The 24,643-nt window shown below is 37.9% G+C and overlaps 1 protein-coding gene across 4 annotated transcripts in view; it reads right to left on the bottom strand.

The window, feature by feature from the left end:
- The window catches only part of vezt (vezatin, adherens junctions transmembrane protein), an 89,161-nt gene that overhangs the window by 14,064 nt on the left and 50,454 nt on the right, over window positions 1-24,643 (bottom strand). For all 4 annotated transcript variants that reach the window (XM_039761252.1, XM_039761251.1, XM_039761249.1 and 1 more), the window contains exons 7-10: window positions 24,100-24,247; window positions 22,897-23,234; window positions 19,355-19,548; window positions 6,686-6,786 (exon numbers count right to left, since the gene is read on the bottom strand). In XM_039761252.1, the coding sequence (XP_039617186.1) occupies window positions 6,686-6,786; window positions 19,355-19,548; window positions 22,897-23,234; window positions 24,100-24,247 (781 nt within the window). The remainder of the gene's footprint in view (window positions 1-6,685; window positions 6,787-19,354; window positions 19,549-22,896; window positions 23,235-24,099; window positions 24,248-24,643) is intronic.

The raw sequence follows: 24,643 nt of genomic DNA, 5'->3' as shown, positions 1-24,643 counted from the left end.
CAACTGCAAATGCTATAATCATTCCAAACCTGCCTCCCTACAAATGAAGCTCAAAATATAGCCTATGAAAGTCATGGCCACAGCCCTTCTTCTCCACCAACAATTGGGAGTGGTGCAGCCTAAATTAGAGACTTTCTCTTTGGCATTTAGATATAATAAGGTCAGCTATGCTCAGGACTAGTATTACATCTTATTGTGAATTATCCTGGAATGGATTCTGGTTATGAGATGTCCTGTATGGCATGTCAGTTTACTAAATAATAGAAGGATCCTCAGAAATAGCTGTTCTGGAGATGTTGGGACAACAGAATGAATTTAGGAGGTGCTAGACAACAGGTTTAGTAATTCCTGAAACAGAATAATTGCAGCTCTGAGGCATGCTGTCTTACATTTGGGCTTCCTGTAGGGTGGGTTGCTTATGGTGTCCTGGATAATGGACTATCTGTTGGGCTGACTGCAGTTTGTGAGGCTCAAAGACTGTGATGTGTGATCTCTGAAGTGGATGTGAGAAACACAGGAGCACCAGAAGGAAAACTCCGGTCTCCTTTTCTCTTCACCCTTTACTCCTTGGAATATAAATGTAACACCAGGTCATTACGAGGAGTCTGTATTAATGGGGTGTATTGATAAGGGGGGTGAGAGAGCATATAGATGACAGGTGGAGAACTTTGCTTCTCTGTGCAGAAAGAATTGTTTGCAACTTAATATTAGCAAAACCAAGAATTGGTTATTGACTTTGGCTGCCCTGAACTGCCTCTATGTTTGGTCACTAGACAGGGAGTGGATATAGAGGTTGGTGCGTTCCTACAAATACTTGGGGGTCCACATCAATGACAGGCTGGACTGGTCTCATAACTTAGAATAATTATAATTATGTTATTTCTAGGCTGGTAACATTACTTCAAGAGAAGCCCACAGAATCAACAAGCTGATTACCAAAGCGGACTCTGCTATGGGATGCACACTCAACCTGGTATAGTAAATAGTGAAGGAGAAAATGAAAATAGAACTGAGTGCCATTATGAAGAGTGCTGCACATTCTCTCTCTGGCACACTAACATTATGCACTTTAAACCTATAGGTTATTCTGCAGAAGTGTGCTGACAAATGCTAACCAGGGCATCTTTATATCTGTGGCAATATGTCTTTATAATGCCTCACTGTGGCTGCTATCAGCAACCAGAAGTTATTTCTTCTGTTTTGTAATTCTTATATTCAATTGAGTGGGGTTGTTGTTATTATTGTTTATTAAAATATTTCTTGAGCTTCTGTGAAATGCTTAATTTCCTTTTTGAGACAAATACAGTTTGATTTTTTATCTGCCTATCCTCAGTATATTGGTTTCAGTTACAACATACTGTATTTAATTTTTATGCATTCATTATATATTTACTTATAACAGTAAGCCAAACAAAACCGACTATTTTGTGATGGTGATTGTTTATAGGTAAGAACAGACTTGATTGATTTATAATTTCAGCAAGAAACCAGGCAAAAGTGAATCTAGTAGATTATTCTGCTTTCACATGCTATGGTAGTTTTGCATTTACCATTTCTGTCATGTCGTACATTCCCACTTATTTTCTTCTAATGTGTCCTTCTAGTTAGAGGTGAGGAAGAAATGTGAAGCCACTGGTGATTTGCTGCTCTATTTGTAGAAAAAAAAACAGCTTAACAATTGTCTAATTTTTGTAAAGCAAGTATCATTTCTGGCTGAGCTGCCTCCTCTGCCCATAATGAAATGTGCACACTGGTGTAGATTAAGTGCAAGTACTTCAATAAGAAAAACACCTATTAGCAGCCAAGCTGCATTCTCCTTACCCAAACCCTTAACACTAGAATTACCAGAGCCTACGAAAAAACTCGTAATTCCGTCCCACCTTAAACTGCTTCTTAAATCCCTTCACACCTCTCCGCCAGCGTCCTTTGTTCTCTAAATGTGCTGATAAAGAGAAGCTAGGAGCAGCTGGCTATTCCATCCCCCCACCAATTTAGAACGTGCACGAACTTCTCTCAGCTCATGCCTTGATTGAGCATCTGGGAGTGAAGTGGAGTTTTAGAGTGAAATAATAGATCGTTGTTTGGAACACACGCATTTCATGTCTGTTCCGTTTCTACAGTAATCTGTGTCAACACATTGTTAAAACAGAAACTTTTTTATATTCTAGTAGTAGATGACAAAATGTAGGCATAAACTATATAATGTATGAAGCCTGAAGTCCAAATAGCAAAGAAACATTTTCACAAGAATAACACAATTGCACTTTTATTCAAACATATAACTGCAGAAAGAAAAAGCCGCCTTAACATGCGACATTGACACCAGTTTACTATAACTGACTCCGTGGTTTAATAGATACAGCCCCGCTTGAATCAAGGGTCACGGGTTCGATCCTGCGTCCCTCCCTTTTGAGAAGTAAACTGTTCTTAGTCTTACTGTTTTAGAATAAAAACATACATTTGATTTCAGTCTGTAACGGCCGGTGCAATTTATGATCTTTGTAAAGGTTAGCTTTTTTTTTATTCACTTTTCACTCTCTCAGTCGCGTTCAGAATCAATCCATACAACCCCATCTGACACGGCTGTTTTCACTAAAGACGCGCTATAGCTCTGCAGTGTACCACGATGCATACTAACGCCCCGGTTCTGACACACAAGCGCTGGCGAAGCTGCCTTCTTCGTATCTCACCGTCACTTGCTTTTCAGTTTTATTGAGTGTTCCTGCCAGTCCCCGCATGTTGCTGTATGCTTTTTCTTTTGCACCCAGGACATGCAGAAGAAAGAATGGTAAAGACCAGTAACCGCGCTATATGCAATCATCAGACACTCCCCATCTGCCCGTGTCGTTCAAACACAGGAACATATATTGGTGTAAAAGTATAACAAAAGTGCACTTTTATTCAAGTGCACTTTTTCCATCGCCTTTTCCTGTAAGAAGCAGTGTACACACTTCTCTCTATGCTGTGGTTTCTATTACACACCTGAAAGAAAGACAATATATGTGAAAATATAATCGCACTAATGCAATATTATTTGAAAGCGAACAGCGTCAGATCGGGTGTGAATTTATGCAGGAACTGGAAATTCTCTGATGCGGACCTTCCCCAGGGAAGAAAGTACAGTGTCAGGTGCTCATTCAGTGTAATAGAAACCATAGCACAGAGAGGTGTGTACACGGCAACAAGTACACGTGTCGTAAATGTAGGAAGGACGGTCCTTGGGTGTGTGGGAACTGTTAATATTTGAATGTGATGATTTTATATAGCACGGAATGAAAATCTGCACTTCTTAGCATTGCACCATGCAAGATGTCGTATCAATCGCCTACTGTATCTTGCTTTCTTTTTCTTCGGTTATACAGGTAGTTTTGAATAAAAGTGCACTTGTTTTGTTTGCGAAATGAAGTGTCTGCGTGCACTTTTCGTGGCATTACACGTGTATTTTTGAGCATGCCCGTTTGAGCAGTATAAAAGTATTGAAAAGTATAACAAAACAACGGGCAGATGGGAGTGTCTGATGATTGCATATAGCGCCGAACTTACTGCTCTTTACTATTCTCTCCTCTGCGTGCCCTGGAGTACAAAAGAAACAGAATACAGGCGCTATAGCTCTGTGCTGTACCACGATGCATACTAACGCCCCCACCGGTTCTGACACACAGGCGCTGGCGAAGCTGTCTTCTTATCTCACCGTCACTTGATTTTCTTTTTATTCAGTTTTATTGAGTGTTCCTGCCAGTCCCGCATGTTGCTGTATGCTGGATATGTTCATATGTATTGTCTCTTTCTTTCAGGTGTGTAATAGAAACCACAGCATAGAGAGAAGTGTGTACACTGCTTCTTACAGGAAAAGGCGATGGAAAAAGTGCACTTGAATAAAAGTGCACTTTTGTTATACTTTTACACCAATATATGTTCCTGTGTTTGAGCGACACGGGCAGATGGGGAGTGTCTGATGATTGCATATAGCGCGAAGTTGGTCTTTACCATTCTTTCTTCTGCATGTCCTGGGGTGCAAAAGAAAAAGCATACAGCAGGAACACTCAATAAAACTGAATAAAAAGAAAAGCAAGTGACGGTAAGATACGAAGAAGGCAGCTTGCCAGCGTTTGTGTGTCAGAACCGGGGGCGTTAGTATGCATCGTGGTACACTGCAGAGCTATAGCGTCTTTAGTGAAAACAGCCGTGTCAGATGGGGTTGTATGGATTGATTCTGAACGCGACTGAGAGAGTGAAAAGTGAATAAAAAAAAAGCTAACCTTTACAAAGATCATAAATTGCACCGGCTGTTACAGACTGAAATCAAATGTATGTTTTTATTCTAAAACAGTAAGACTAAGAACAGTTTACTTCTCAAAAGGGAGGGGCGCAGGATCGAACCCGTGACCCCTTGATTCCCAAGCGGGGGCTGTATCTATTGAACCACGGAGTCAGTTATAGTAAACTGGTGTCAATGTTGCATGTTAAGGCGGCTTTTTCTTTCTGCAGTTATATGTTTGAATAAAAGTGCAATTGTGTTATTCTTGTGAAAATGTTTCTTTGCTATTTGGACTTCAGGCTTCATACATTATATAGTTTATGCCTACATTTTGTCATCTACTACTAGAATATAAAAAAAGTTTCTGTTTTAACAATGTGTTGACACAGATTACTGTAGAAACGGAACAGACATGAAATGCGTGTGTTCCAAACAACGATCTATTATTTCACTCTAAAACTCCACTTCACTCCCAGATACTCAATCAAGGCATGAGCTGAGAGAAGTTCGTGCACGTTCTAAATTGGTGGGGGGATGGAATAGCCGGCTGCTCCTAGCTTCTCTTTATCAGCACATTTAGAGAACAAAGGACGCTGGCGGAGAGGTGTGAAGGGATTTAAGAAGCAGTTTAAGGTGGGACGGAATTACGAGTTTTTTCGTAGGCTCTGGTAATTCTAGTGTTAAAGAAACTGGCAGAAATATGTGCTGTTGCTGCCTGCAGACAAGTAAGAAAGAAATGAGTACTTACCTCAATATCATAGTACCAAGAATCTGTGATAAAATGTATTATTTTCAGTTTACTTTGGTTGACACAAGCATGCCTCCGAAACAAAGTACACTTTCTTAAATCAAAATCTTTTTTGCTTCAAAGTTGCTGTATTCAGTAAGTATTAGGGCTTTTCCCCCCCACTGGGGCCTTGGTACACTTCATCTCCATTATAAAAGTTAAGAGTAGGCTTGGATAACTAATGCAGGTTCAAAACCTTAAATTGGACAAATGGATCATGCACATGTACTCTCTTGAAAACTTAATACTTTGTGACTAGTGATGATTTTTGTTAAAATGCCACACACATCCAAGCTTTTTTCCACACTGATGCCTAGTACATATTTATCAGGTCATTTAAATCCACTCCAGTAAATTTTATCTACAGGCATGGCAATTTGTCAAGACCACCTTAACACATTACCAGACAAATGAGCCAGATGTCATAAGAAGCTGGTACATTCTACGATCAAGCACAATTTAATGTTATCTTTTTCATGGAAATCTTGACTCAACATACATACATACAGAATACATCGGGCATTTGGGTTGTTACGAACACATTAATTAATTCACCAATCAATTCCACGTAGGAAAGTCTGCAGCGTTTTTCAGGTTGTTGTTATTTGCCTTTTAGATCCAGTTTGAATAGGTAGTGTTTTGGGTGATGCACTTGAGTATTCAGTTTTTGGTATATTGGAGACCTTTTGAATTTTTGTGGCAATCCTCTCATCTGTGGTTTTCCAAAACTTCTTGACATTTTTTTTTTAATTCTTTGGTGCTCCTTCTTAAAATTACCTTTACAGTTTTATACTGTATCATAGGTCCACAGTGTCAATCTCAGTGGCTTTGTTGACACAATCTCTGCATATATTTTAATGCCATAAGATTAATGACAAAATAAAACTGAGAGTCAAATAACAATCATTTTGAGCATAATGAGTTATAACTCAAATATTATAATGAGTTGTACCTCAAGATTACTATTTGCATTGCAGAAGGGGCCTTTGTTCAAACATGTTGGACTGGATTTGTAGGTTAAATTAAATATGCATATTCAGTGTATAAGGCAGCAAAATGCGAAAAAGGTCAAACAGTTATAGACATTTTAAAAGTATTGTATAGCACGTTGAGAGTAGAATACTTAATTCAACAACCCGAAGTCATGCTTTGTGCCAAAGATGATCACACACAGCACAGGAAAACCATTCCCAGATGAATGACAAACACTGACAAGTACAGGATGCAAGTTCTTAACGTCATTAAAATTTTGACATTTTCATTGTTAACCTCTGACATTCAATTTTTCTGTTCTGAATATTGTCATGTAATGTACAAAGTACTTTACAAGAGTTTCTATTAATATAAGTTATAACAAGTTCTAGCTGATATTTTTATTTCCAGTGCTGACAAAGAAAAGCAGTGCTCACACTGGTGGAGAGCTTACCTCTACTTTGAACTTCTGTATACTTCCACTTGAGAAAGAGAGAATTTAATAATCATGTCTACTTAGTATTATGCTGATGCACCACTCTTACAATTTTAACAGATTATTTCTGACAAAAAGTGTTTATCTACTATAATAATCACTCATAAAGATTGTCATCTTTTTCATCTGTGATAAAGTAAGTGGGTTATCTAAGGTAATGAAGAAAGTTCACCTGCTCCTCTGGGACAGGATCTCGGTCTTCTATATGAGTGATGGTATATGATGCAGGAGTTAAAACTGGTGGAAAGCTCTCATCAGGGGTCTGTGACTTTCCTACATGTAGACAGAAAAAACAAATTACAGACTTGTACACACTAGGGAGTTGTAATGTCTGCAGTGGTTACTTCACAATTATTTACAATTCTGTCTGAACTGGCCAACTGTCTACATTTAAATGTCTGTTTTCACAAATTGAAATCTACCTTGGTCTGCTCATTATAATTTTTCTTAATTTGATGAAAGAAAACATTTAATAATCAAGATCTTTTATAATGTATACTGAAATTAGGCTTACACACTAAAGGAGCAATTTGTTTACCTCATCAAAGTAGTACATCAGACTTCATATCACAAACACAATTGTCATTCTTAAAACTGAATTCACTGGTTTTTCAAAAAATTAGCATAAAAAGCTCTACAAAACAATTAAAAAAGTTTGTAAAGGTACAGCAGAGTTATATACGGTACAATTTATATTGTTTGTCCTTTTTCACTCTTTATTACAAAGGACTTTTTTCTGGCACTCAATTTTTTTTTAAATTGCATTATTTCACAAATGTTTTGTGTGATTTTACATAATAATTGTGCAATAACTATTGTGTTTTTTGGCAAAAGATATTGCATGCTGCTGCTACTAACCATTCTGCATTTACGTACTTTGGTTGACTAGATACAGCCAGTGAGTGAGAGATTAAGCACACAAGTACCATGCAAACAAGTGAAAAGAGGTAAAAATGTTTTAGTTATGCATTTAGTTTTAATAAGGTTACTGTTTAGTAATTTTAGTAAAGATGTTTTACCATAGGCAAAGTGGCAGTGTAGAGCTACCATTTCTGCCTCACAGCACCAGGGTCTGCATGGGGTTTACATGTTCTTCCTCATGCATTTGTGGATGTATTGGTGTACCAGTAAGTGTACTCAACTACAGATGATTACCTGCTTTAACATTGAATACTGGAAATTTATCAATAATACTTCTTAATTACTAAAAAAAAAACTGGTTTAATGATTAATGTGCTTCACTGTGAAGTCCATCTCCATCCTGAGCCCCCAAAGATTTAACATTAAACACTAGCTGCTGTACCTCCAGATCACATTGTCCCAAAATATCCAGAGCGAATAACTGAGTTAATACTAAACAGATACTTCATTTATAGGTTTTTGTTACTAGACTGCACACATACTGTAACACTCTTTGGCTGTGTGACTGAGCCCTGTAAATGACTGGAGTAATATCTATCCTGTTCACTTCTTGCCTTAAAGCCAGTGCTGCTGGGTTCACTGTCTCCATGTGACCCCATACTAGAATGATTACATTTTCCCATCAGCACATGCAGGATTAAATGTATACAGTACCTAAAAAAACATCTATTTAATTCTTGTCACTTGATTGAATGCGATGCACGTGCTTAACCACCCCCTCAATAGCTGTCACTGGAAGACCAACTGCAGCTGTAACGTCTGTGAAATAACTTAACACTTCTGTGAAATAGAGTAACATTTTTTGAGCATCAGGAATAGGATTCCATACTTTATATTAATAAAAGGTAATTTTTTTTTCTTGTACCACCAACATGCTAAACATAATGGACAATACTATTTACATTTTTCTATAAAAAAATAATTACCAACATGAACTTTCACAGCCAACAGCCAGAACTGGAAGCTTAATTTCACTACAGATTACACCTCTGGTTAGAGTGCTGAGAATTTAATCATTTGGCTGCATTTGACAATTTGAAATATTTCTTTACAGTTCTTTAAACATATTTCAATGGTTGAGACAGATTTTCCACAGGACTGACGTGCTGAAAGAATCTTGAAAGTTTACATTGTGGCATATGGGGTAGGAGGGGCTGTTTCTGAAATCAGATGTACATCAGCTCATTTACATAGGCAAACAGAATAATCTTACTGAAATAAATATAAAATAATAAACGATTTTGATTCTATAGGACTGGCAAAATATTTGAGCAATATGTTGCTCTCAATAATGCCGCATTTGCATTTTTAGGCTTACTTAAAAAAATTATACCACAAATCTAAGATAAATGAATAAATCACGGCATTAGAACCAAGCCCATTTCCTCATTGCAGTTTGGGTGCTTAAGGATGGCATTAAATCATTTTTATAATCTGAAAAACATTCACATTTAAAAACAGGATGATTCTATTTTCTCTTAAATATATGTAATGAACCCAGCCATACTTAAGAAGGATAAACATAATCTAAGGATTATGATTACATGCAGTAAACTAATAGTTAAAATACTTAAGAGCTACAGTATAAGCTGTATATTCAACCTTGATAAGGCAAGCAGTAAACAAAATTAATACATCACTATATTATGAAATTTAATACCTGCTTTTTATGTTTTATATTATTTTTTGTTAGTCTTCACAAAGGAGAAGGCCAAATACATTAATCCTATTACAGAACAATAAAACATTTTCTATTCAAATAAGATGAAACAGTAAATGCATAAAATTACAACTACAGTGGACAACGTACCTCATTCTTTTCAAAAATCAATATACTCATAAGTATAAAGCTAACAAAAAATCTGATTAGTCTTCGCCTAATACACAGGAATATAGTAACTGGAAGGCTGCTACACATGGCATTAAAGAGTTACAATTCTTTCGTAACTGTTTATTTTAGAATAAATAACCCTCCAAATCCATGTAGCACACTCACACATCAAAGCAAAAACAATATATTACTGTAAATACTTTCTTTCACTTCAAAGCACATTTACACTTTTCTGTGACAAAAGGTTCAAAGTTGTAGGACACAATGGCATTGCAGTCTCTTCCTATGCCATGGAACATTCACTTCAGCTTTCAGGCCTGATAAGTTAAACCTGTGATTGCACCCCATCAACCAAAGTAAAATTCCTTAAGAAACTAAAAAGATTTTTGTGAAACTGGTAAGAGGAATCTCTATTTTGTCATGCAACATGTGACTCTGTCCTTCTGATTAGGAAGTATTAATCACAACTGAATGAGACTCTTGCTAGCACATCCTGAACTCTGAAGTGTCTGTTTCATTTTATGGTTAGAAAGAAAGGGTGGCCATAACACATTTTTGCAATCCTTGATAAATAAATCTATGCCCCTGTTAACTTCCAAAAGGTTCACTTACATTCGCCAACGTCCTCTACTTACTTTACAAACATGTGAAAGCACTAGCTTTCTACTCTCTGTATTTGCTCTGCCTGGGCTTGCCTTCTGCACTTTATAGCAGACTCCTTTTTGCCTAGGGTGTGGCTGTCCACAAAGAGCTTGACCACCACTCTAATTCTGGGCTCCAGCAACAGGAGGGAGACTGAGATGGAGTTTGTTGCATGACCCGGTTAGAGTTCGACCTCACTAAATGAAACACAAGCAAAAGAGACCCTATGCAACAGCATGCATTCAGCTTGTAGAAACTAAGGAGTATACAGATCACTAACCCTCAGCAGCTGTATTTCATGCAAGTATGAGAGGATCACTGTGTGAGACCTTGAAAGACATGGACAACAGAACACAAAGTATGGTCTTCTTGCACATTTACCACTACAACCTCTCTGTTGGCCCTGTACACTTCAAGCATCACATCCAGCCCTCAAGACTTCAGGAACCAAACAGACTAAATATCATTATTGTTATTGTTGTTATCATTACTGTTTTGTACTATGGTTGTGACGCTAGTAGGGATGAAAGGTAATAAATTAATAAAGAAATTAATCTATCATTTTAGTGACATTTGTCAAAATTACAAATTGCATAATTATATTTTACTCTAAGAACACTTAAAATAATGCCTTCACCATTTAAAAAGATAGTATACCTATTCTGCAGTATTTGATTTTGATATATGTTAGTATAAAGCTTTACCACACACTTTTACTTTTTTTGCTTTACAGATACAGAGTTAGACCCGAAAGTGAAATGCAAAACAAAGATACTGCTGTTAATACCATTAACAGACACTATGCTTAACACTAGAATCCCTTAAGCCGACGAAAGAACTTGTAATCCTGGCCCACCTTAAATCCGTTCACACCACTCCATCAGTTTCTTTTGTTTTGTAAATGGGTGTCAGCACAAGCAGCAAGCAGCCTGCTGTCCCATCCCCCGCCTTGACGGAGCGCAACTCTCCCAGCTTAAGCCAAGGCTCCTTATCTGCGTGTGCGATCTGCAGTTGTTTAGGGTAAATAATACAGTACATTGTTATTTGGAATACATTCATTTCATGTGTGTTCCGTGTCTATAAAGAACTGGGTAAGTGTAGGGAAGAAATGCTGAACACATACCTAAAGCAGAAACTTTTTCCATGTTATACTTCCCGTGTAGGTACAAGGCTGAAATTTGGCAGGCTCATTTCTTACAGCTTACTTACAAAAGTTAAGCAGGTTTCATTTAAAAATTCTATGCGTAACAGTCATAACTGAATCCTACTTACGTACATATATACGTCCATAGCCTGCAGGTCGGTCGTCGTGTGAGGCGTTGCGTCCTCCATCACCACGCCTCCCACATAATAAGACTGCCTGCCCATATAAGGCCATCCATCACTCTGGTCTCTTCATTCCCTTCTTTGGCTGCCTGCCTGCCTATATTGCATCCTTCATCCCCATGCCTCCCACGTAATTTGACTGCCTGCTCATATAAGGCCATCCTTCGCTGCGGTCTCTTCATTCCTTTCCTTGGTTCGCAACGGAATTCACGTCTCCCTGCTGATAACTGCAGCCTTTTTATTTAATCCACAGCTTCTCCGTTGTTTTATTGTTTGTTTATTATGATTATAGTTATTGTATAGGTATTTTAGACTTAGTTTACTGTTCAGAGACCCATTTCCTTTATTTAATCCACGGCTTCTCCGCTGTTTTATTGTTCGTTTATTACGATATTAGTTATTGTGTAGGTATTTTAGACTTAGTTTACTGTTCAGGTACCCATTTCCTTTATTGTTCCAACTGTACCCCCATTAACATGTCTATCGAGGTGATCACCATCGATCAAAGAACTATCACTTACCGAGTGGTTTCCATGCCCAGAGATGGCGCCTGCCTTTTCCATTCTCTGTGTTACATATTGCACGGACATATCAGGCTCACTCTTGATATCTGGAGGGACATTGTGTCTTATGTATTGAATGACTGGGACAGGTTCAAGGTGTGGACTGATGGCGGTACAGGAGATAATTACATTACACAGGAGCACTATTAGAGTGAAATGCTTAAGCCCTTCATCTATGGTTCTGCATGTGAGTTGATGGCTGCCGCTGAATTGTTTGGTTGTCGCTTTCAAGTATACCAAAATGGCCAAATATTTTACACCTTTGGAGAGCTGTCAATGCCTCTTAAACATCTTAGATTCACAGGTGACGATTTGAGTAGTAGACACTTTGATGTTTATGAATGTTTCAACTCTCAAAAGCTGGATGCAAAGTTATCGATGATGCAGGTTGTATGGTTACATCGCTTCACAGATGCGGAATGTCACTTCAACACAAGTCCAACTCAAACCGATTATGACAGCAGCAATCCAAGCTGTGAGAAAACAGTAAAAAGGAGGTTTGTCAGACGTCGGGGTACATTTTCTGATGCACCTAGACGGAAACAACTTTGTGTAGCTGCCGCCAAATACTCGCATAAAAATCCACAAGTTCATAGAGACGCTGATGCTAAATACTCACAAGCAAATCCACAAGTTAATAGAGATGCTGTCGCTAAATACTCGACAGGCAAATCCACAAGTTCATAGAGACGTTGTCGCTAAATACTCGCAGGCAAATCCACAAGTTCATAGAGACACTGCCGCTAAATACTCGCAAGCAAATTCACAAGTTCATAGAAAGGCTGTTGCTAAATACTCGCAGGGAAATCCACAAGTTCATGGAGACGCTGTCGCTAAATACTTGCAGGCAAATCCACAAGTTCATAGAGCTTCTGTTTCTAAGTACGATCCCAATAATGAAAAGTTCATACGAAAACAACAGGTTTGGCTCAAAAAAGCCGATTGTGGATTTGTGTATGACCCAAACATACATTATGAATCTGACAAAACAGTATACATTGGATCCATGGATGTTCACTGTAACTATTGTCAAGCTCATAGGTGGAAATGCGAGTCTCCTGGTTTGTGCTGTAACGGTGGTAAAGTCTCTCTCAGTCCTTTACGTAAGCTTCCTGACCTTCTTGAGGGCCTGTTAAATGGTGAACAATGACGTCATTTGGTGCTAACCAAATTGTTGAGGGAAATTTTATGCCTCCATTCAGGGACAAGTCTATCACTTGATTGGCAGTCTTTCACCTATGCTGACTGAGGAACACAAATTTTTGCAAATTTATTTCTTTGGGGGTGATGAAAAGGAAGCTCAAATGCGCTGCGCTAATGTTTCTGGAGTTAACATACCCCTGGTGCAGCAATCACAAAAATGCTGCATGATTATAACACTTACATCCAGGACTTCCACTCCGCAATGGACAGTATTTCAGATGAAGACAAAGACTTCAAAGTTGTAATTCACGCCGACAAAAAACCATTACATGCACACAAAGCCAGGTTTAATAAACCTACAGTACGTCAAGTTGGTGTTGTCATAGTTGGGCAAACATTCGACAATAGGGATATTGTCTTGAAAACCAGAGACAATAAACTGCAACACATTAAGGAAACCCACAGATCCTATGATGCACTTTAATATCCCCTCATGTTCTGCTATGGTAAAGACGGCTATTTTGTGTCTATACCTCAAGTTCATGCTGCCAGTAAGTTACCTATGAAGAAAACCGTCTCTGCAACAAACTTCTATTCATACCGGCTTATGATCAGACAATATCATGATAATATTATCCTTTTCTTTCGAACTTTATTAAATCAGTTTTTAGTTGATATGTACGCAAAAATTGAATCCGAAAGACTAAATTATATCAGACTAAATCAGAAAAAACTACGAGCTGAAAATTATGTTCACTTGAAAGATGCTATTGACAAAAACGACACTAATTCAAGAGAACTTGGTCAAGCTGTGATATTACCATCGTCGTTCACTGGAGGACCTCGCTATATGCACAAGCGTACACAAGACGCATACGTACGTCATTATGGCTGCCCTGACTTATTCATCACATTTACTTGCAATTCTAAATGGACTGACATCACTGAAGTTCTTCCATGTCAAAAACCTCACGATCGCCACGACCTTATCAGTCGTGTACTTCATCTCAAGATTCACAAAATGATAAGACTTACTCACGAAGAGTAACATTTTTGGCTCTACAAATTGCTACATGTACACCATAGAGTGGCAAAAGCGAGGTATTCCCCATGCACACATTCTGTTGTGGCTAAAGGATAGGATTAAACCAGCTGTCATCGATCAAGTCATCCGTGCGGAAATTCCTGATCCACAGACTGACCCTGCCCTCCACAAAATAGTAAAATTCACCATGATTCACGGCCCATGTGGACCTCATAATATCAACTCACCCTGCATGATCAGCAGAATATGCAGTAAGATGTACCCGCGTCTGTTCATCTCAGAAACTCAGACCGGAGAAGATGGTTACCCTCAGTACCGCCGGCACGCACTTGCTGATGGAGGTCATACAATTAACATCAAAGGAGTAGATATCGACAACAGATGGGTGGTCCCTTATAGTCCTGTGCTGTCCCGCTTCTTCAATGCTCACATCAATGTCAAATTTTGCAATTCAGTAAAATCGATCAAATACATCTGCAAGTATGTTAACAAGGGAAGTGACCAGGCAGTATTTACAATACAAAATCAAAATGACGAATTATCTCGATACGAAGCTGGTCGTTACATTAGTAGCTCTGAAGCAGCCTGGCGCATTTTCTGTTTTCCCATTCATGAACGTTACCCTCCGGTTGTTCATCTTGCTGTGCATTTTGAAAACGGACAATTTATTTCACAGAAGGCAATGTTGCCGATAAAGTACACAATCCACCACTGACAACCCTTTTAGCTTTCTTTGACCTATGCAACCACAATGATTTTGCAAAACAACTTCATTATAATGAAATTCCATCATATTATGTGTGGGCAAACAACATGTTTCGTCGGAGGAAACAGGGCAACCCTGTACCAGGACATTCGGGAGTGAAAAAGATAATGTGCTGGGACGGGTCTACACTGTGCACCCGAATAACTCTGAATGCTACCATCTTCGACTGCTGCTCAACAAAATCACAGGTTCAACGTCTTTCAAATCTCTCAGAACAGTTGATGGTGTCCTACATCCGACCTATAAGTCGGCCTGCAGGGCACTTGGTTTTTTACACGACGATATCAACTGGGACGAGACTCTACAGGAAGCTGCTCTGTCTCGGTAACCTCAAAAGATCTGTGAACTCTTTGCTGTAATGCTGGTGTTCTGCCAAATGGAAAACCCCTTAAACCTATGGGAAAAAGATAAAGACAGCATAGCAGAAGATGTTATGAGATTATATACAAACAGAAGTCCACCAGTGGTTACATTTGATCTATAACAAGTCTACAGTTGCTTGAAAACTACGTAATTGCTATTGGAGGTCAATCTCTTGATCATTACGGTTTGCCTTCACCTTTCAGAGAACTGGCAGAACTTATGTCAAATCCCGAGTACTTGAAAGAGACATCTTACAACACCTCGCAATTGGCCAATATAGTCACAAATAATGAGCTGTTGCTAAATAGTGACCAAAAGTCAGTTCATGAGCAAGTCATGAGGAGTGTTGTCTCGGCCACTGGCACGGTGTTTTTCCTTGATGCTCCAGGAGGAACTGGTAAGACATTCCTAATAAACCTTCTCCTTGCAAAAATACGAGCAAAACGTAACATTGCCATAGCTGTGGCTTCTTCTGGAATTGCTGCAACTCTTCTTGAGGGTGGCAGAACTGCTCATTCAGCTTTCAAGCTGCCTCTGAACCTCAACCATACTGAATCCCCCATGTGTAACATATCAAAGCAGAGCAACATGGCTGAAGTGCTGCGACATTGTCAGCTTATTGTCTGGGATGAATGCACTATGACACACAGAGGAGGTATTGAGGCTTTAGACAGGACCCTCCAAGACATCCGAAACACCAACAAACTTATGGGAGGCTTGACAGTGTTGCTGGCTGGAGACTTCCGGCAAACTCTACCAGTCATGCCCAGAGGAACACGCGCTGACAAAGTTAAAGCATCTCTGAAGTCTTCATACCTATGGCCACAAATCAATGTTGTTACTTTAAGAATACACATGAGAGTTCATTTGAAAGGCGACAAAAAAGCCGGGGAGTTCTCTGCTTTTCTGATGAGTATAGGTGATGGAACCTTCATTCAAGAAAATCGTGAAATAAATATTCCTACAAATCTCTGTCTCCTCGTGAATACCTTACAAAGCCTTCTTCAAAATGTTTACCCCAATCTACGAAATATCCACCAAAACGACGTGTCATGGTTGAGACAGAGAGCTATCCTGATATCAAAAAATGACATGACTACGACTATAAACCACATTTTACTTCAAGAACTACCTTCACAACCGAAAACATATCAGTCTGTGGATTCAGTTGTAGAAGTGGAAGACGCGGTGCACTATCCGGTAGAGTTTCTCAACACTCTGAATCTTCCAGGAACTCCTGAGCATAATCTCATTTTGAAGGTTGGGGCACTAATAATGTTACTGAGAAACTTACAGCCACCGAAACTTTGTAATGGCACGAGACTTCAGCTCACATGTCTGCAAAAGAACCTAATTGAGGCAACTATTTTTACTGGCAGTGGCTCAGGTGAGAGCGTTTTTATTCCTTGCATCCCCGTTATACCCTCTGATCTCCCATTTCAATTCAAACGCCTTCAATTTCCAGTAAGGCTCTGCTTCACAATGACAATTAATAAGTCTCTGGGACAGACCCTACAAAAGGTTGGCATTGATTTGAGACAGGATTGCTTTTCACATGGCCAACTGTATGTTGCATGCTCAAGAGTAAGCTCAGCGCACAGCTTGGTCATATTACAACCGGAGGGCCGAACTGACAACATGGTATACAAAGAGATCCTTAACAAATAATTATTTTTATATTTTCCCTTAGTTTAAAAATAATTACTTTTTCTTAATAAAAATTTTAAGGCAGTACTTCGCCACTGCGAAGCGCAGGTATTTTGCTAGTTGAAGAATAAAACTGAAAAACAATAAATTCAACTCACAACAAGATACCCAGAAGACATGATTCACCAGCGTGTGTGTCTGTTTATATTATTTGAACGATGACTTTTACAGGTAGCAAAACTTTATACACCGGATGTTACAGACTGAAATCAAAGACTTCTTCGTTTTGGGCACATACACCATTCGATAGATAGATAGATAGATAGATAGATAGATAGATAGATAGATAGATAGATAGATATTTTATTAATCCCAAGGGGAAATTCACATAATCCAGCAGCAGTATACTGTACTGATACAAAAAACAATATTAAATTAAATAGTAATAAAAATGCATGTAAAAGCAGACAATAACTTTGAGTAATGTTAGCATTTACTCCCCCGGGTGGAATTGAAGAGTCGCATAGTGTGGAGGAGGAATGATCTCCTCAGTCTGTCAGTGGAGCAAGACAGTGACAAAAGTCTGCAACTGAATCTACTCCTCTGCCCGGAGATGACACTGTTCAGTGGATGCAGTGGATTCTTCATGATTGACAGGAGTTTGCTTAATGCCCGTTGCTCTGCTACAGATGTTAAACTGTCCAACTTTACTCCTACAATAGAGCCTGCCTTCTTAACAAGTTTGTCCAGGCGTGAGGCATCCTTCATCTTCATGCTGCCTCCCCAGCACACCACCGCGTAGAAGAGGGCACTTGCCACAACCGTCTGGTAGAACATCTGCAGCATCTTATTGCAGATGTTGAAGGACGCCAACCTTCAAAGGAAGTATAGTCGGCTCTGACCTTTCTTACACAGAGCATCAGTATTGGCAGTCCAGTCCAATTTGTCATCCAGCTGCACTTCCAGGTATTTATAGGTCTGCACCCCCTGCACACAGTCTCATCTGATGATCACAGGGTCCATGAGGGGCCTGGGCCTGGGCCTTCTAAAATCCACCACCAGCTCCTTGGTCTTGCTGGTTTTCACGTGTAAGTGGTTTGAGTCGCACCATTTAACAAAGTCTTTGATTAGCTTCCTGTACTCCTCCTCCTGCCCACTCCTGATGCAGCCCACAATAGCAGTGTCATCAGCGAACTTTTGCATGTGGCAGGACTCCGAGTCGTACTGGAAATCTGATGTATATAGGCTGAACAGGACCGGAGAAAGTACAGTCCCCTGCGACGCTCCTGTGTTGCTGACCACAATATCAGCATGACACTGCCAGATCTAAACACTAGCATGGTGCATTGCTTGCGTACTAAAGTGACTATAGCTGCAGGTGGAAGTTCCATTTTACTTTAGCAGAGTTTGTTTGTGGTGCAGAAGTCTATTAGCCAGCGAAAGTGCTGTGAAGAAGCTGTCTGTTGTTATGGTCCTGCCTTTGTCGAGTCTGATAGCGGTCACGGGACATCATATCTTTGATTGCTGGTACAACAAATAGTTCTGAGCAGGTATCAGTCACAGCATCTACTGTGGTCATCACTGCTCTTTTGAAAAGAATGGAGATAAATGCCATCAAATCAGGGAGGGAGAGGTAAGTTCATTGTACCATGTGAACGTCACTGAGAGAATAAAACTGAATAATAAAAAAAACATGCGCTAACTTTTACAAGTTACCAAAATTTACACCGGGTGTTACAGACTCAAATCAATGTATGTTTTTATTATATTATAGTATTAGTAATAATAATAATAATAATAATGATAGCAGCTCACTACTCAAAACGCAGAGCCCCCGGTCTCGAACCCAGGATCTTTGGGTTATAAGGCAGCAGTTCTTACCTCTGCATCACTCAAGAACACTTATAAACTCCCTGTCGATTAACAGCAACATGTAAATCAAATGCTTTTTTTTCCCTTTGGTTATATTCCTGAATAAAAGCACACATGTTTATTTGATATTTGGACTAAAGTCTTCACAAATAATACACTTCATGTCATTATTAGTATAACATGGAAAAAGTTCCTGCTTTAGGTATGTGTTCCGCATTTCTTGCCTTGTGTTTCCTTTCATTCTACATTTACCCAGATCTTTGTTGACACGGAACACACATGAAATGCATGTATTCCAAATAAAGATATATTTTATTATTTACCCTATACAACTCCAGGAATTTCACATGCAGATAAGTAGCCTTGGCTTGAGCTGGGAGAACTTTTTCCCTGAGTTGAGCTCTATCAAGGGGGGATGGGACAGCAGGCTGCTTGTGCTGTAGACACATTTACAAAACAAAAGACACTGATGGAGAGGTACGAAGGGATTTAAGGTGGGCCGGGATTACGGGTTTTTTCATAGGCTTCAGGGATTCTAGTGTTAAGAAGTCTGGCTTGTTTATCACAGCTAAATTAATCATTAATGGTTGTTTTAATAATATTCTTACTTATAATTAAATAATAAATTTATTATTTTTAAAGTAATAAAATGCTCCGTTAAATCCTACAGAAACAGTCCAAATATAAGAAGAAACAAACACAGTGCCCAGAGTAAATGCTACCTTTAGGGTCAGTTCCTCTGCGCACCATTTTGTCTATTAAAGACACTGCTTCTTCCCAGCAACTAGTGCTTGCCTTCATATGAGGATGAATAAAACTTAGTTTCTGTTCCAAGTCCAGATACAATGAACATGTTTTCTCTTCTGGGTCTTTTGTAACCATCATTTTTTCTAGATCATCTTCCAGGATTATGACCCTAAAGAAATAAATGAAAATAATCCATCACAGTCATATATGCTTTTCATAATGAGTTATGTGTAGTTTTTGTGAGATTTAACTATATGCATATTAAGGAGGTATGTAATAATTGAAAAATAATAAAATTGAGGAATGTGATTTCCAGGATTTATTTGATTAAATTTTCTATTATCTTAGCCTAACATTACAGCTGAAGTGAACAATTACTGGAATTGTAAACACACACCTAAGGCATTAGAGTGCAGTCTATTCTATTTTTTGTGACTCCAGAGCACATGATACATACATATCACATACTGTATACATTAGCTACAATAAAAGCGTAACAATGGATTATCTTCATTAGTAAAATTAAGATACAAGTTAGTACAGTAGCTTTGAGTAAATAATAATGGACACACAATTCTACATTTAATGTCAACCATTAAAATCATTATCATCAAACGATATTTCAAAGTGTTATACTGAAAATATGCAACAATTATTTATAAACACCCTATAAGAAGATATATGTACCTTGTTGTTTATTCCTTTATCCATTTTATGACACTGCCTTTTTTAATATGCAAAAAAATTAGAGATGAAGGAGACAGTCATTCATACTAGGCTAATTTACAGTAGCCAAACCACGCAAACAAGCATGTTGGGTTGTTCAAGGGTAAACTGCAGTAATCAAATTAACCCACAAAGACACTTGAAAGTCAGTAGAAAATGCATGCAGAAAATGACTACTGTTTGTTCAAAAATTAAAATACACTGCAGATTAAAATAACTATAGTGTATTCAATATCTAGTCAGAAAGTGGATACTTCACAGTGCTAAAGAAAAAGAACATTTCGGAAAAAAAAATTTAGCAAAAAGAAAATTTAACAAAACTACTGTATCAGGGCCATCAAGTTTGTATTTTCCTAAATTATAAAAGTTACAAGAAAAAGGGAATAATTTAATGGCATAGCTAGAAAAAGTTGAAATTCAATAAAGTATTTTTTATCCAATGTAACTGAAAGTGTGTGTTGAAAATAACATTAGCTTATTCAACCCACCTAAAATGCTGTTTGCTTTCTGGAGGTCAGCTTTAAAGACTGAATTTGTTCTGTATGGGGAGTTTTTATTGTTATCAGAAGAATGTAAATCATACAAAGCAAATACATTAGTTCAGTGAGTAATGGCTAGCCTAAAAAATTTACATTAGAATACAATTAAAGCTCATTCTCTTCTAAATGTAAATGTGTATTTTTGTGTAAAATGTTTATTATGATAATAATTGCTATTACTACTATTATCAATATTAAAAAAACTAGCTTTGTACTTTAATGCTTTAAGACTTGAATATTATTATACACTGATTTTTTGGAGTATGCAATTGACCAGAAGTCTGTTACACTATATGGCTAATATTAGAAAAATTAACAAAAACTATTATTAATACATTTTCTGTATGTAAGTATACAGCTACTATTTAATTACATTTAAACATTTCGATCATGTCACCTCTTAATCTTTGCTTGTTTAAACTGAAAAGGTTTAAATCCTTTAATCTCCCTGCAGCCCTGGAATAAACCTCATCACTCTTCTCTGGATTCTTTCTAGCACTACACTTAACAGTACTCCATGTGAGACCTCACTAATGTGTTATATAACTTAAACATTACCAGCTTTGACTTGTACTCCACATATTGTGATATATAACTTCACATCCTATTAGCTTACTTGATCGCTGTCTTGATGTAGATTTGTTAACTCCTATATTCTTCTCATAAGGTGCACTTATCTAAATATGGGTGAGATGGGCTGAAAAACAATTTGGTATTGTAGTAGTTGGGGGTATCTATCCCAGCAGCAATTCGCAGAAGTCAGAAAAACAGCCATTAAAGGGGGTTGTCACCAGTCCACTGCAAGACCCAGTCACTCATTCACACACATATTCCCAATGGGCCAATATGGAATTGTTAATAGCCAAATATGCACACCTTTGGGGATGTGTGAGGAAAAACAGAGTATAAGGAAGGAAACTGGTACAGATATGTTGTGAATGTTCAGACTCCACTGTTTTAACTCTTTTAGAATCTATGAAACCAAGTACAAACATAGCTAAACAATATCATATTGAGCACAAAAGTGGAAGGAATAAAGCAGAAGCACAATGGAATTAATTGGTGTTACATATGCTGTACACTTTATAAAGAATAGGCATGGCTGCTAAAAGTCATCTCTAAAAGAAGAGACTAGCATTCCAGATGCAATTCAATTTCATGTAAGCAAGAGAAACTTAACATGCATTACTTTAATTATGTTATTTAATGTTGTAAGTGACATCCTTCACATCTTCTATAACTATGTCATGGCTGGTGGAATTTTCTACACTGTGGTTGACTGGGGCTGGAAACATCACTTCAAGAGAGACCCACTGAATCCACAAGCTAATTAAAAGGCCAAGCTCAATTATTAGTTCTTGTCTGGTGTGTGTTCTTAACATAGTGTTTGTATGTGTATTTTTTATTTACTTATCTATCTCTTTATGCATTTATTTAAAATGCTTCTGTAAAAAGCCAGACTTCCTCCTGAGGGCAAATCAACTTTCTTTGTTCTATCTACCTATGTATCTAATTTGAACTACAAATAGGAAGAAACTGAAAAATACTAATACTCATGTGGTTTGAAAAAACAGAAAATAAAATACTTTACATAATCTATTTGGAAATACTACAAGTTACTTTTTCCAGTTTATTTAAAAGAGAGGAAGTTCCTACTTTATAGAAAGTGTTGTCAGAATAGGCTCTCGCCCTGTGTGACCATGAACTGGATAAAGTAGGTTCAGTAATGCTAGGCAGATGCAGAGAGTTGCAGTGACATTGTTGTAGCTCCTTATAGCAGTAAGGGGGTGGCAGCTATGTACAACATATTTGACCAATCATAAGCAATTCAGTCTGCATTTTATTTTTCTGTGCAAAATTTCCAGAGCGAACACTATGCACAGCAGTACCTATCTATGGAGTAGTGTCAGGGTCACCCTTTAATATCCTTTTCTGGAGCAGTAATAGATAAAACACCATTTCCATATGATCATTTTATTACATTACTAAATTGCAGTCTAATTTAGATTAACTCTGGGAATCTTAACCTTGCTATTATATTAGAATGAGAAAGACGCTTAGCAAATTTAGTCATCAAAGAACTCAGGAATGTATGTCTTATTTTACAGTAATTATTGACAAGGACTTACAAAGCTGTAAGCTTTCTGGCAAATCTAACAGTCTTTGACTACCTACTTTCAACTTTCCCCCCTTGTTAAAAAAGGTAATAAAATGACTAAAGCCTTTAACATGTGCTAGCTGAAGGTACTTACTCATTAAGGAATGCCTTAAGATGAAGCTGAAGGCTACGTACGGCAGTGTACAGGCTGTTCAGATCTCTACACTTCTGTCTAGCCTTTCGAAAGCGTTCTCCATTTCCATGAGGCTGGTGCTGCATTTCAAAATATCGGTGAAACTCATAACTGCGTCGAAGATCGTCCAAACATACAGTCATGGTGTGGTACACTGATCCAGTCACCTCTGACACAACCTGATACATTAGGTGCTTAGAGATTTTTCCAGAGTCTGTATATGATTGAGCTGGAGATAAGAGCAAAGCCAGCCTCCGGTAGAACTCTGAGCTTTGCCCAACCCACAACTGAAAAAGGACCTAAAACAATCGTTAGAAGAGAAAGTTTAAAATTATTAGTTTTGCATTATAGTTTCTCTTTCCCAACTAAAAATATAATGCTAGCTTTCAACTTGCTGGGACTTAAAATGTTTTCAGAGACTGACTGCTGGATTTGTTCATAACTCCTGATTATCTAAGTATCTTATAATGAAGACTGGATTGATTACTCCTCCTGTCTTGGGAAGCAAGTACTGAAAAACTCCAATATTCATAACACAACAATCTCAAATCAAATTTAGTTTTGGGTTGTAGTGGCAGAGTAAATGTTGGGAGCACAGACCAAAAGAAAGAACCAGCACTATGTATGGGGGGTGGGGGTTGAAAAGAAGAAGGGGAAAAAAACAAAAACAAAAAAAAAACAGTCCATTGTAGGGATGATGCCTACAAATTCTTATTGTTTACCACCACAGTTCAACAGGTATGTCATTTTGTTGATGCTCTGTCTTTCCATGTTGTGCACAAAAAACCCACATCCTTTCTCAAGTAGTAGGCTTTATTTAACAATTTAGTATACTATAGTCAATACAAGATATTATCCAATCAACTACTTTTTAAAAAAATGTTCAAATAAAGTAGGCAGTGTACAGGAATAACTGTTTATTAAAAAAGAGTACTCATACCCAAATGAGACATAAAATTGTAATAACAGACACATGTTAATCACTCCCTCCCAATGTTTTTGCGTTCTTGAGTCGAGTATACTCAGTAACTGAAATACCCGAAAGTAAATTGCATAACATTCGGGCAAAATCAATTGTTTTACCAATAAAGTCATCAAAGAAGAATTAGGGGTAACCTCTCTCACCAGAAATATAGGTAGATGAGGTACGGAGGCGTACTGTACCTTGAGAGTAGGCAAGCTGTAGTCATCTGTGAGTTCCTGGATTTGCTCATCAGATAGGTTTTCCTCACAAAGACCTAGACCTAACTCCTTTAGAGGCACCATGGACACATAGTTGGTTACATTGTCAATCTCAGAGTTTAGAGGATAATTAAAGAATAATGTTAAGGAAATAAGATATGCAAATACATGTATTCTTGGATACAGTAACAAGTTTAAAACTACACATGTTTATGCTGTTAGAATTTGAATTAAATGCTAGATGAACTGCAGATAAAACTAGAGTCTAGATTATACATGCAAGTTGGTTAACCAGTTTTACTGTGAGAAATATAAAGTACAGTAAATCCTGTTCAAAGTATATAACAGAGATACTTTTATTAAGATTAATCTATCCATACATTAACTTTTAATAATTCTCAATCCAGGCCATTGTTGCTTCAGGTGCACAACGGTATTAAATTATGATCACGGCATCAGTTCATACAGGCCACATTCACACCTACATATACACTCACACCAAGCAGTATAGATCCACCAATCAAAC

The sequence above is a fragment of the Polypterus senegalus genome, chromosome 8 (genome assembly GCF_016835505.1).
Source record: "Polypterus senegalus isolate Bchr_013 chromosome 8, ASM1683550v1, whole genome shotgun sequence".
Lineage (NCBI taxonomy): Eukaryota > Metazoa > Chordata > Cladistia > Polypteriformes > Polypteridae > Polypterus > Polypterus senegalus.
This window is presented reverse-complemented; position numbering and strand designations above follow the sequence as displayed.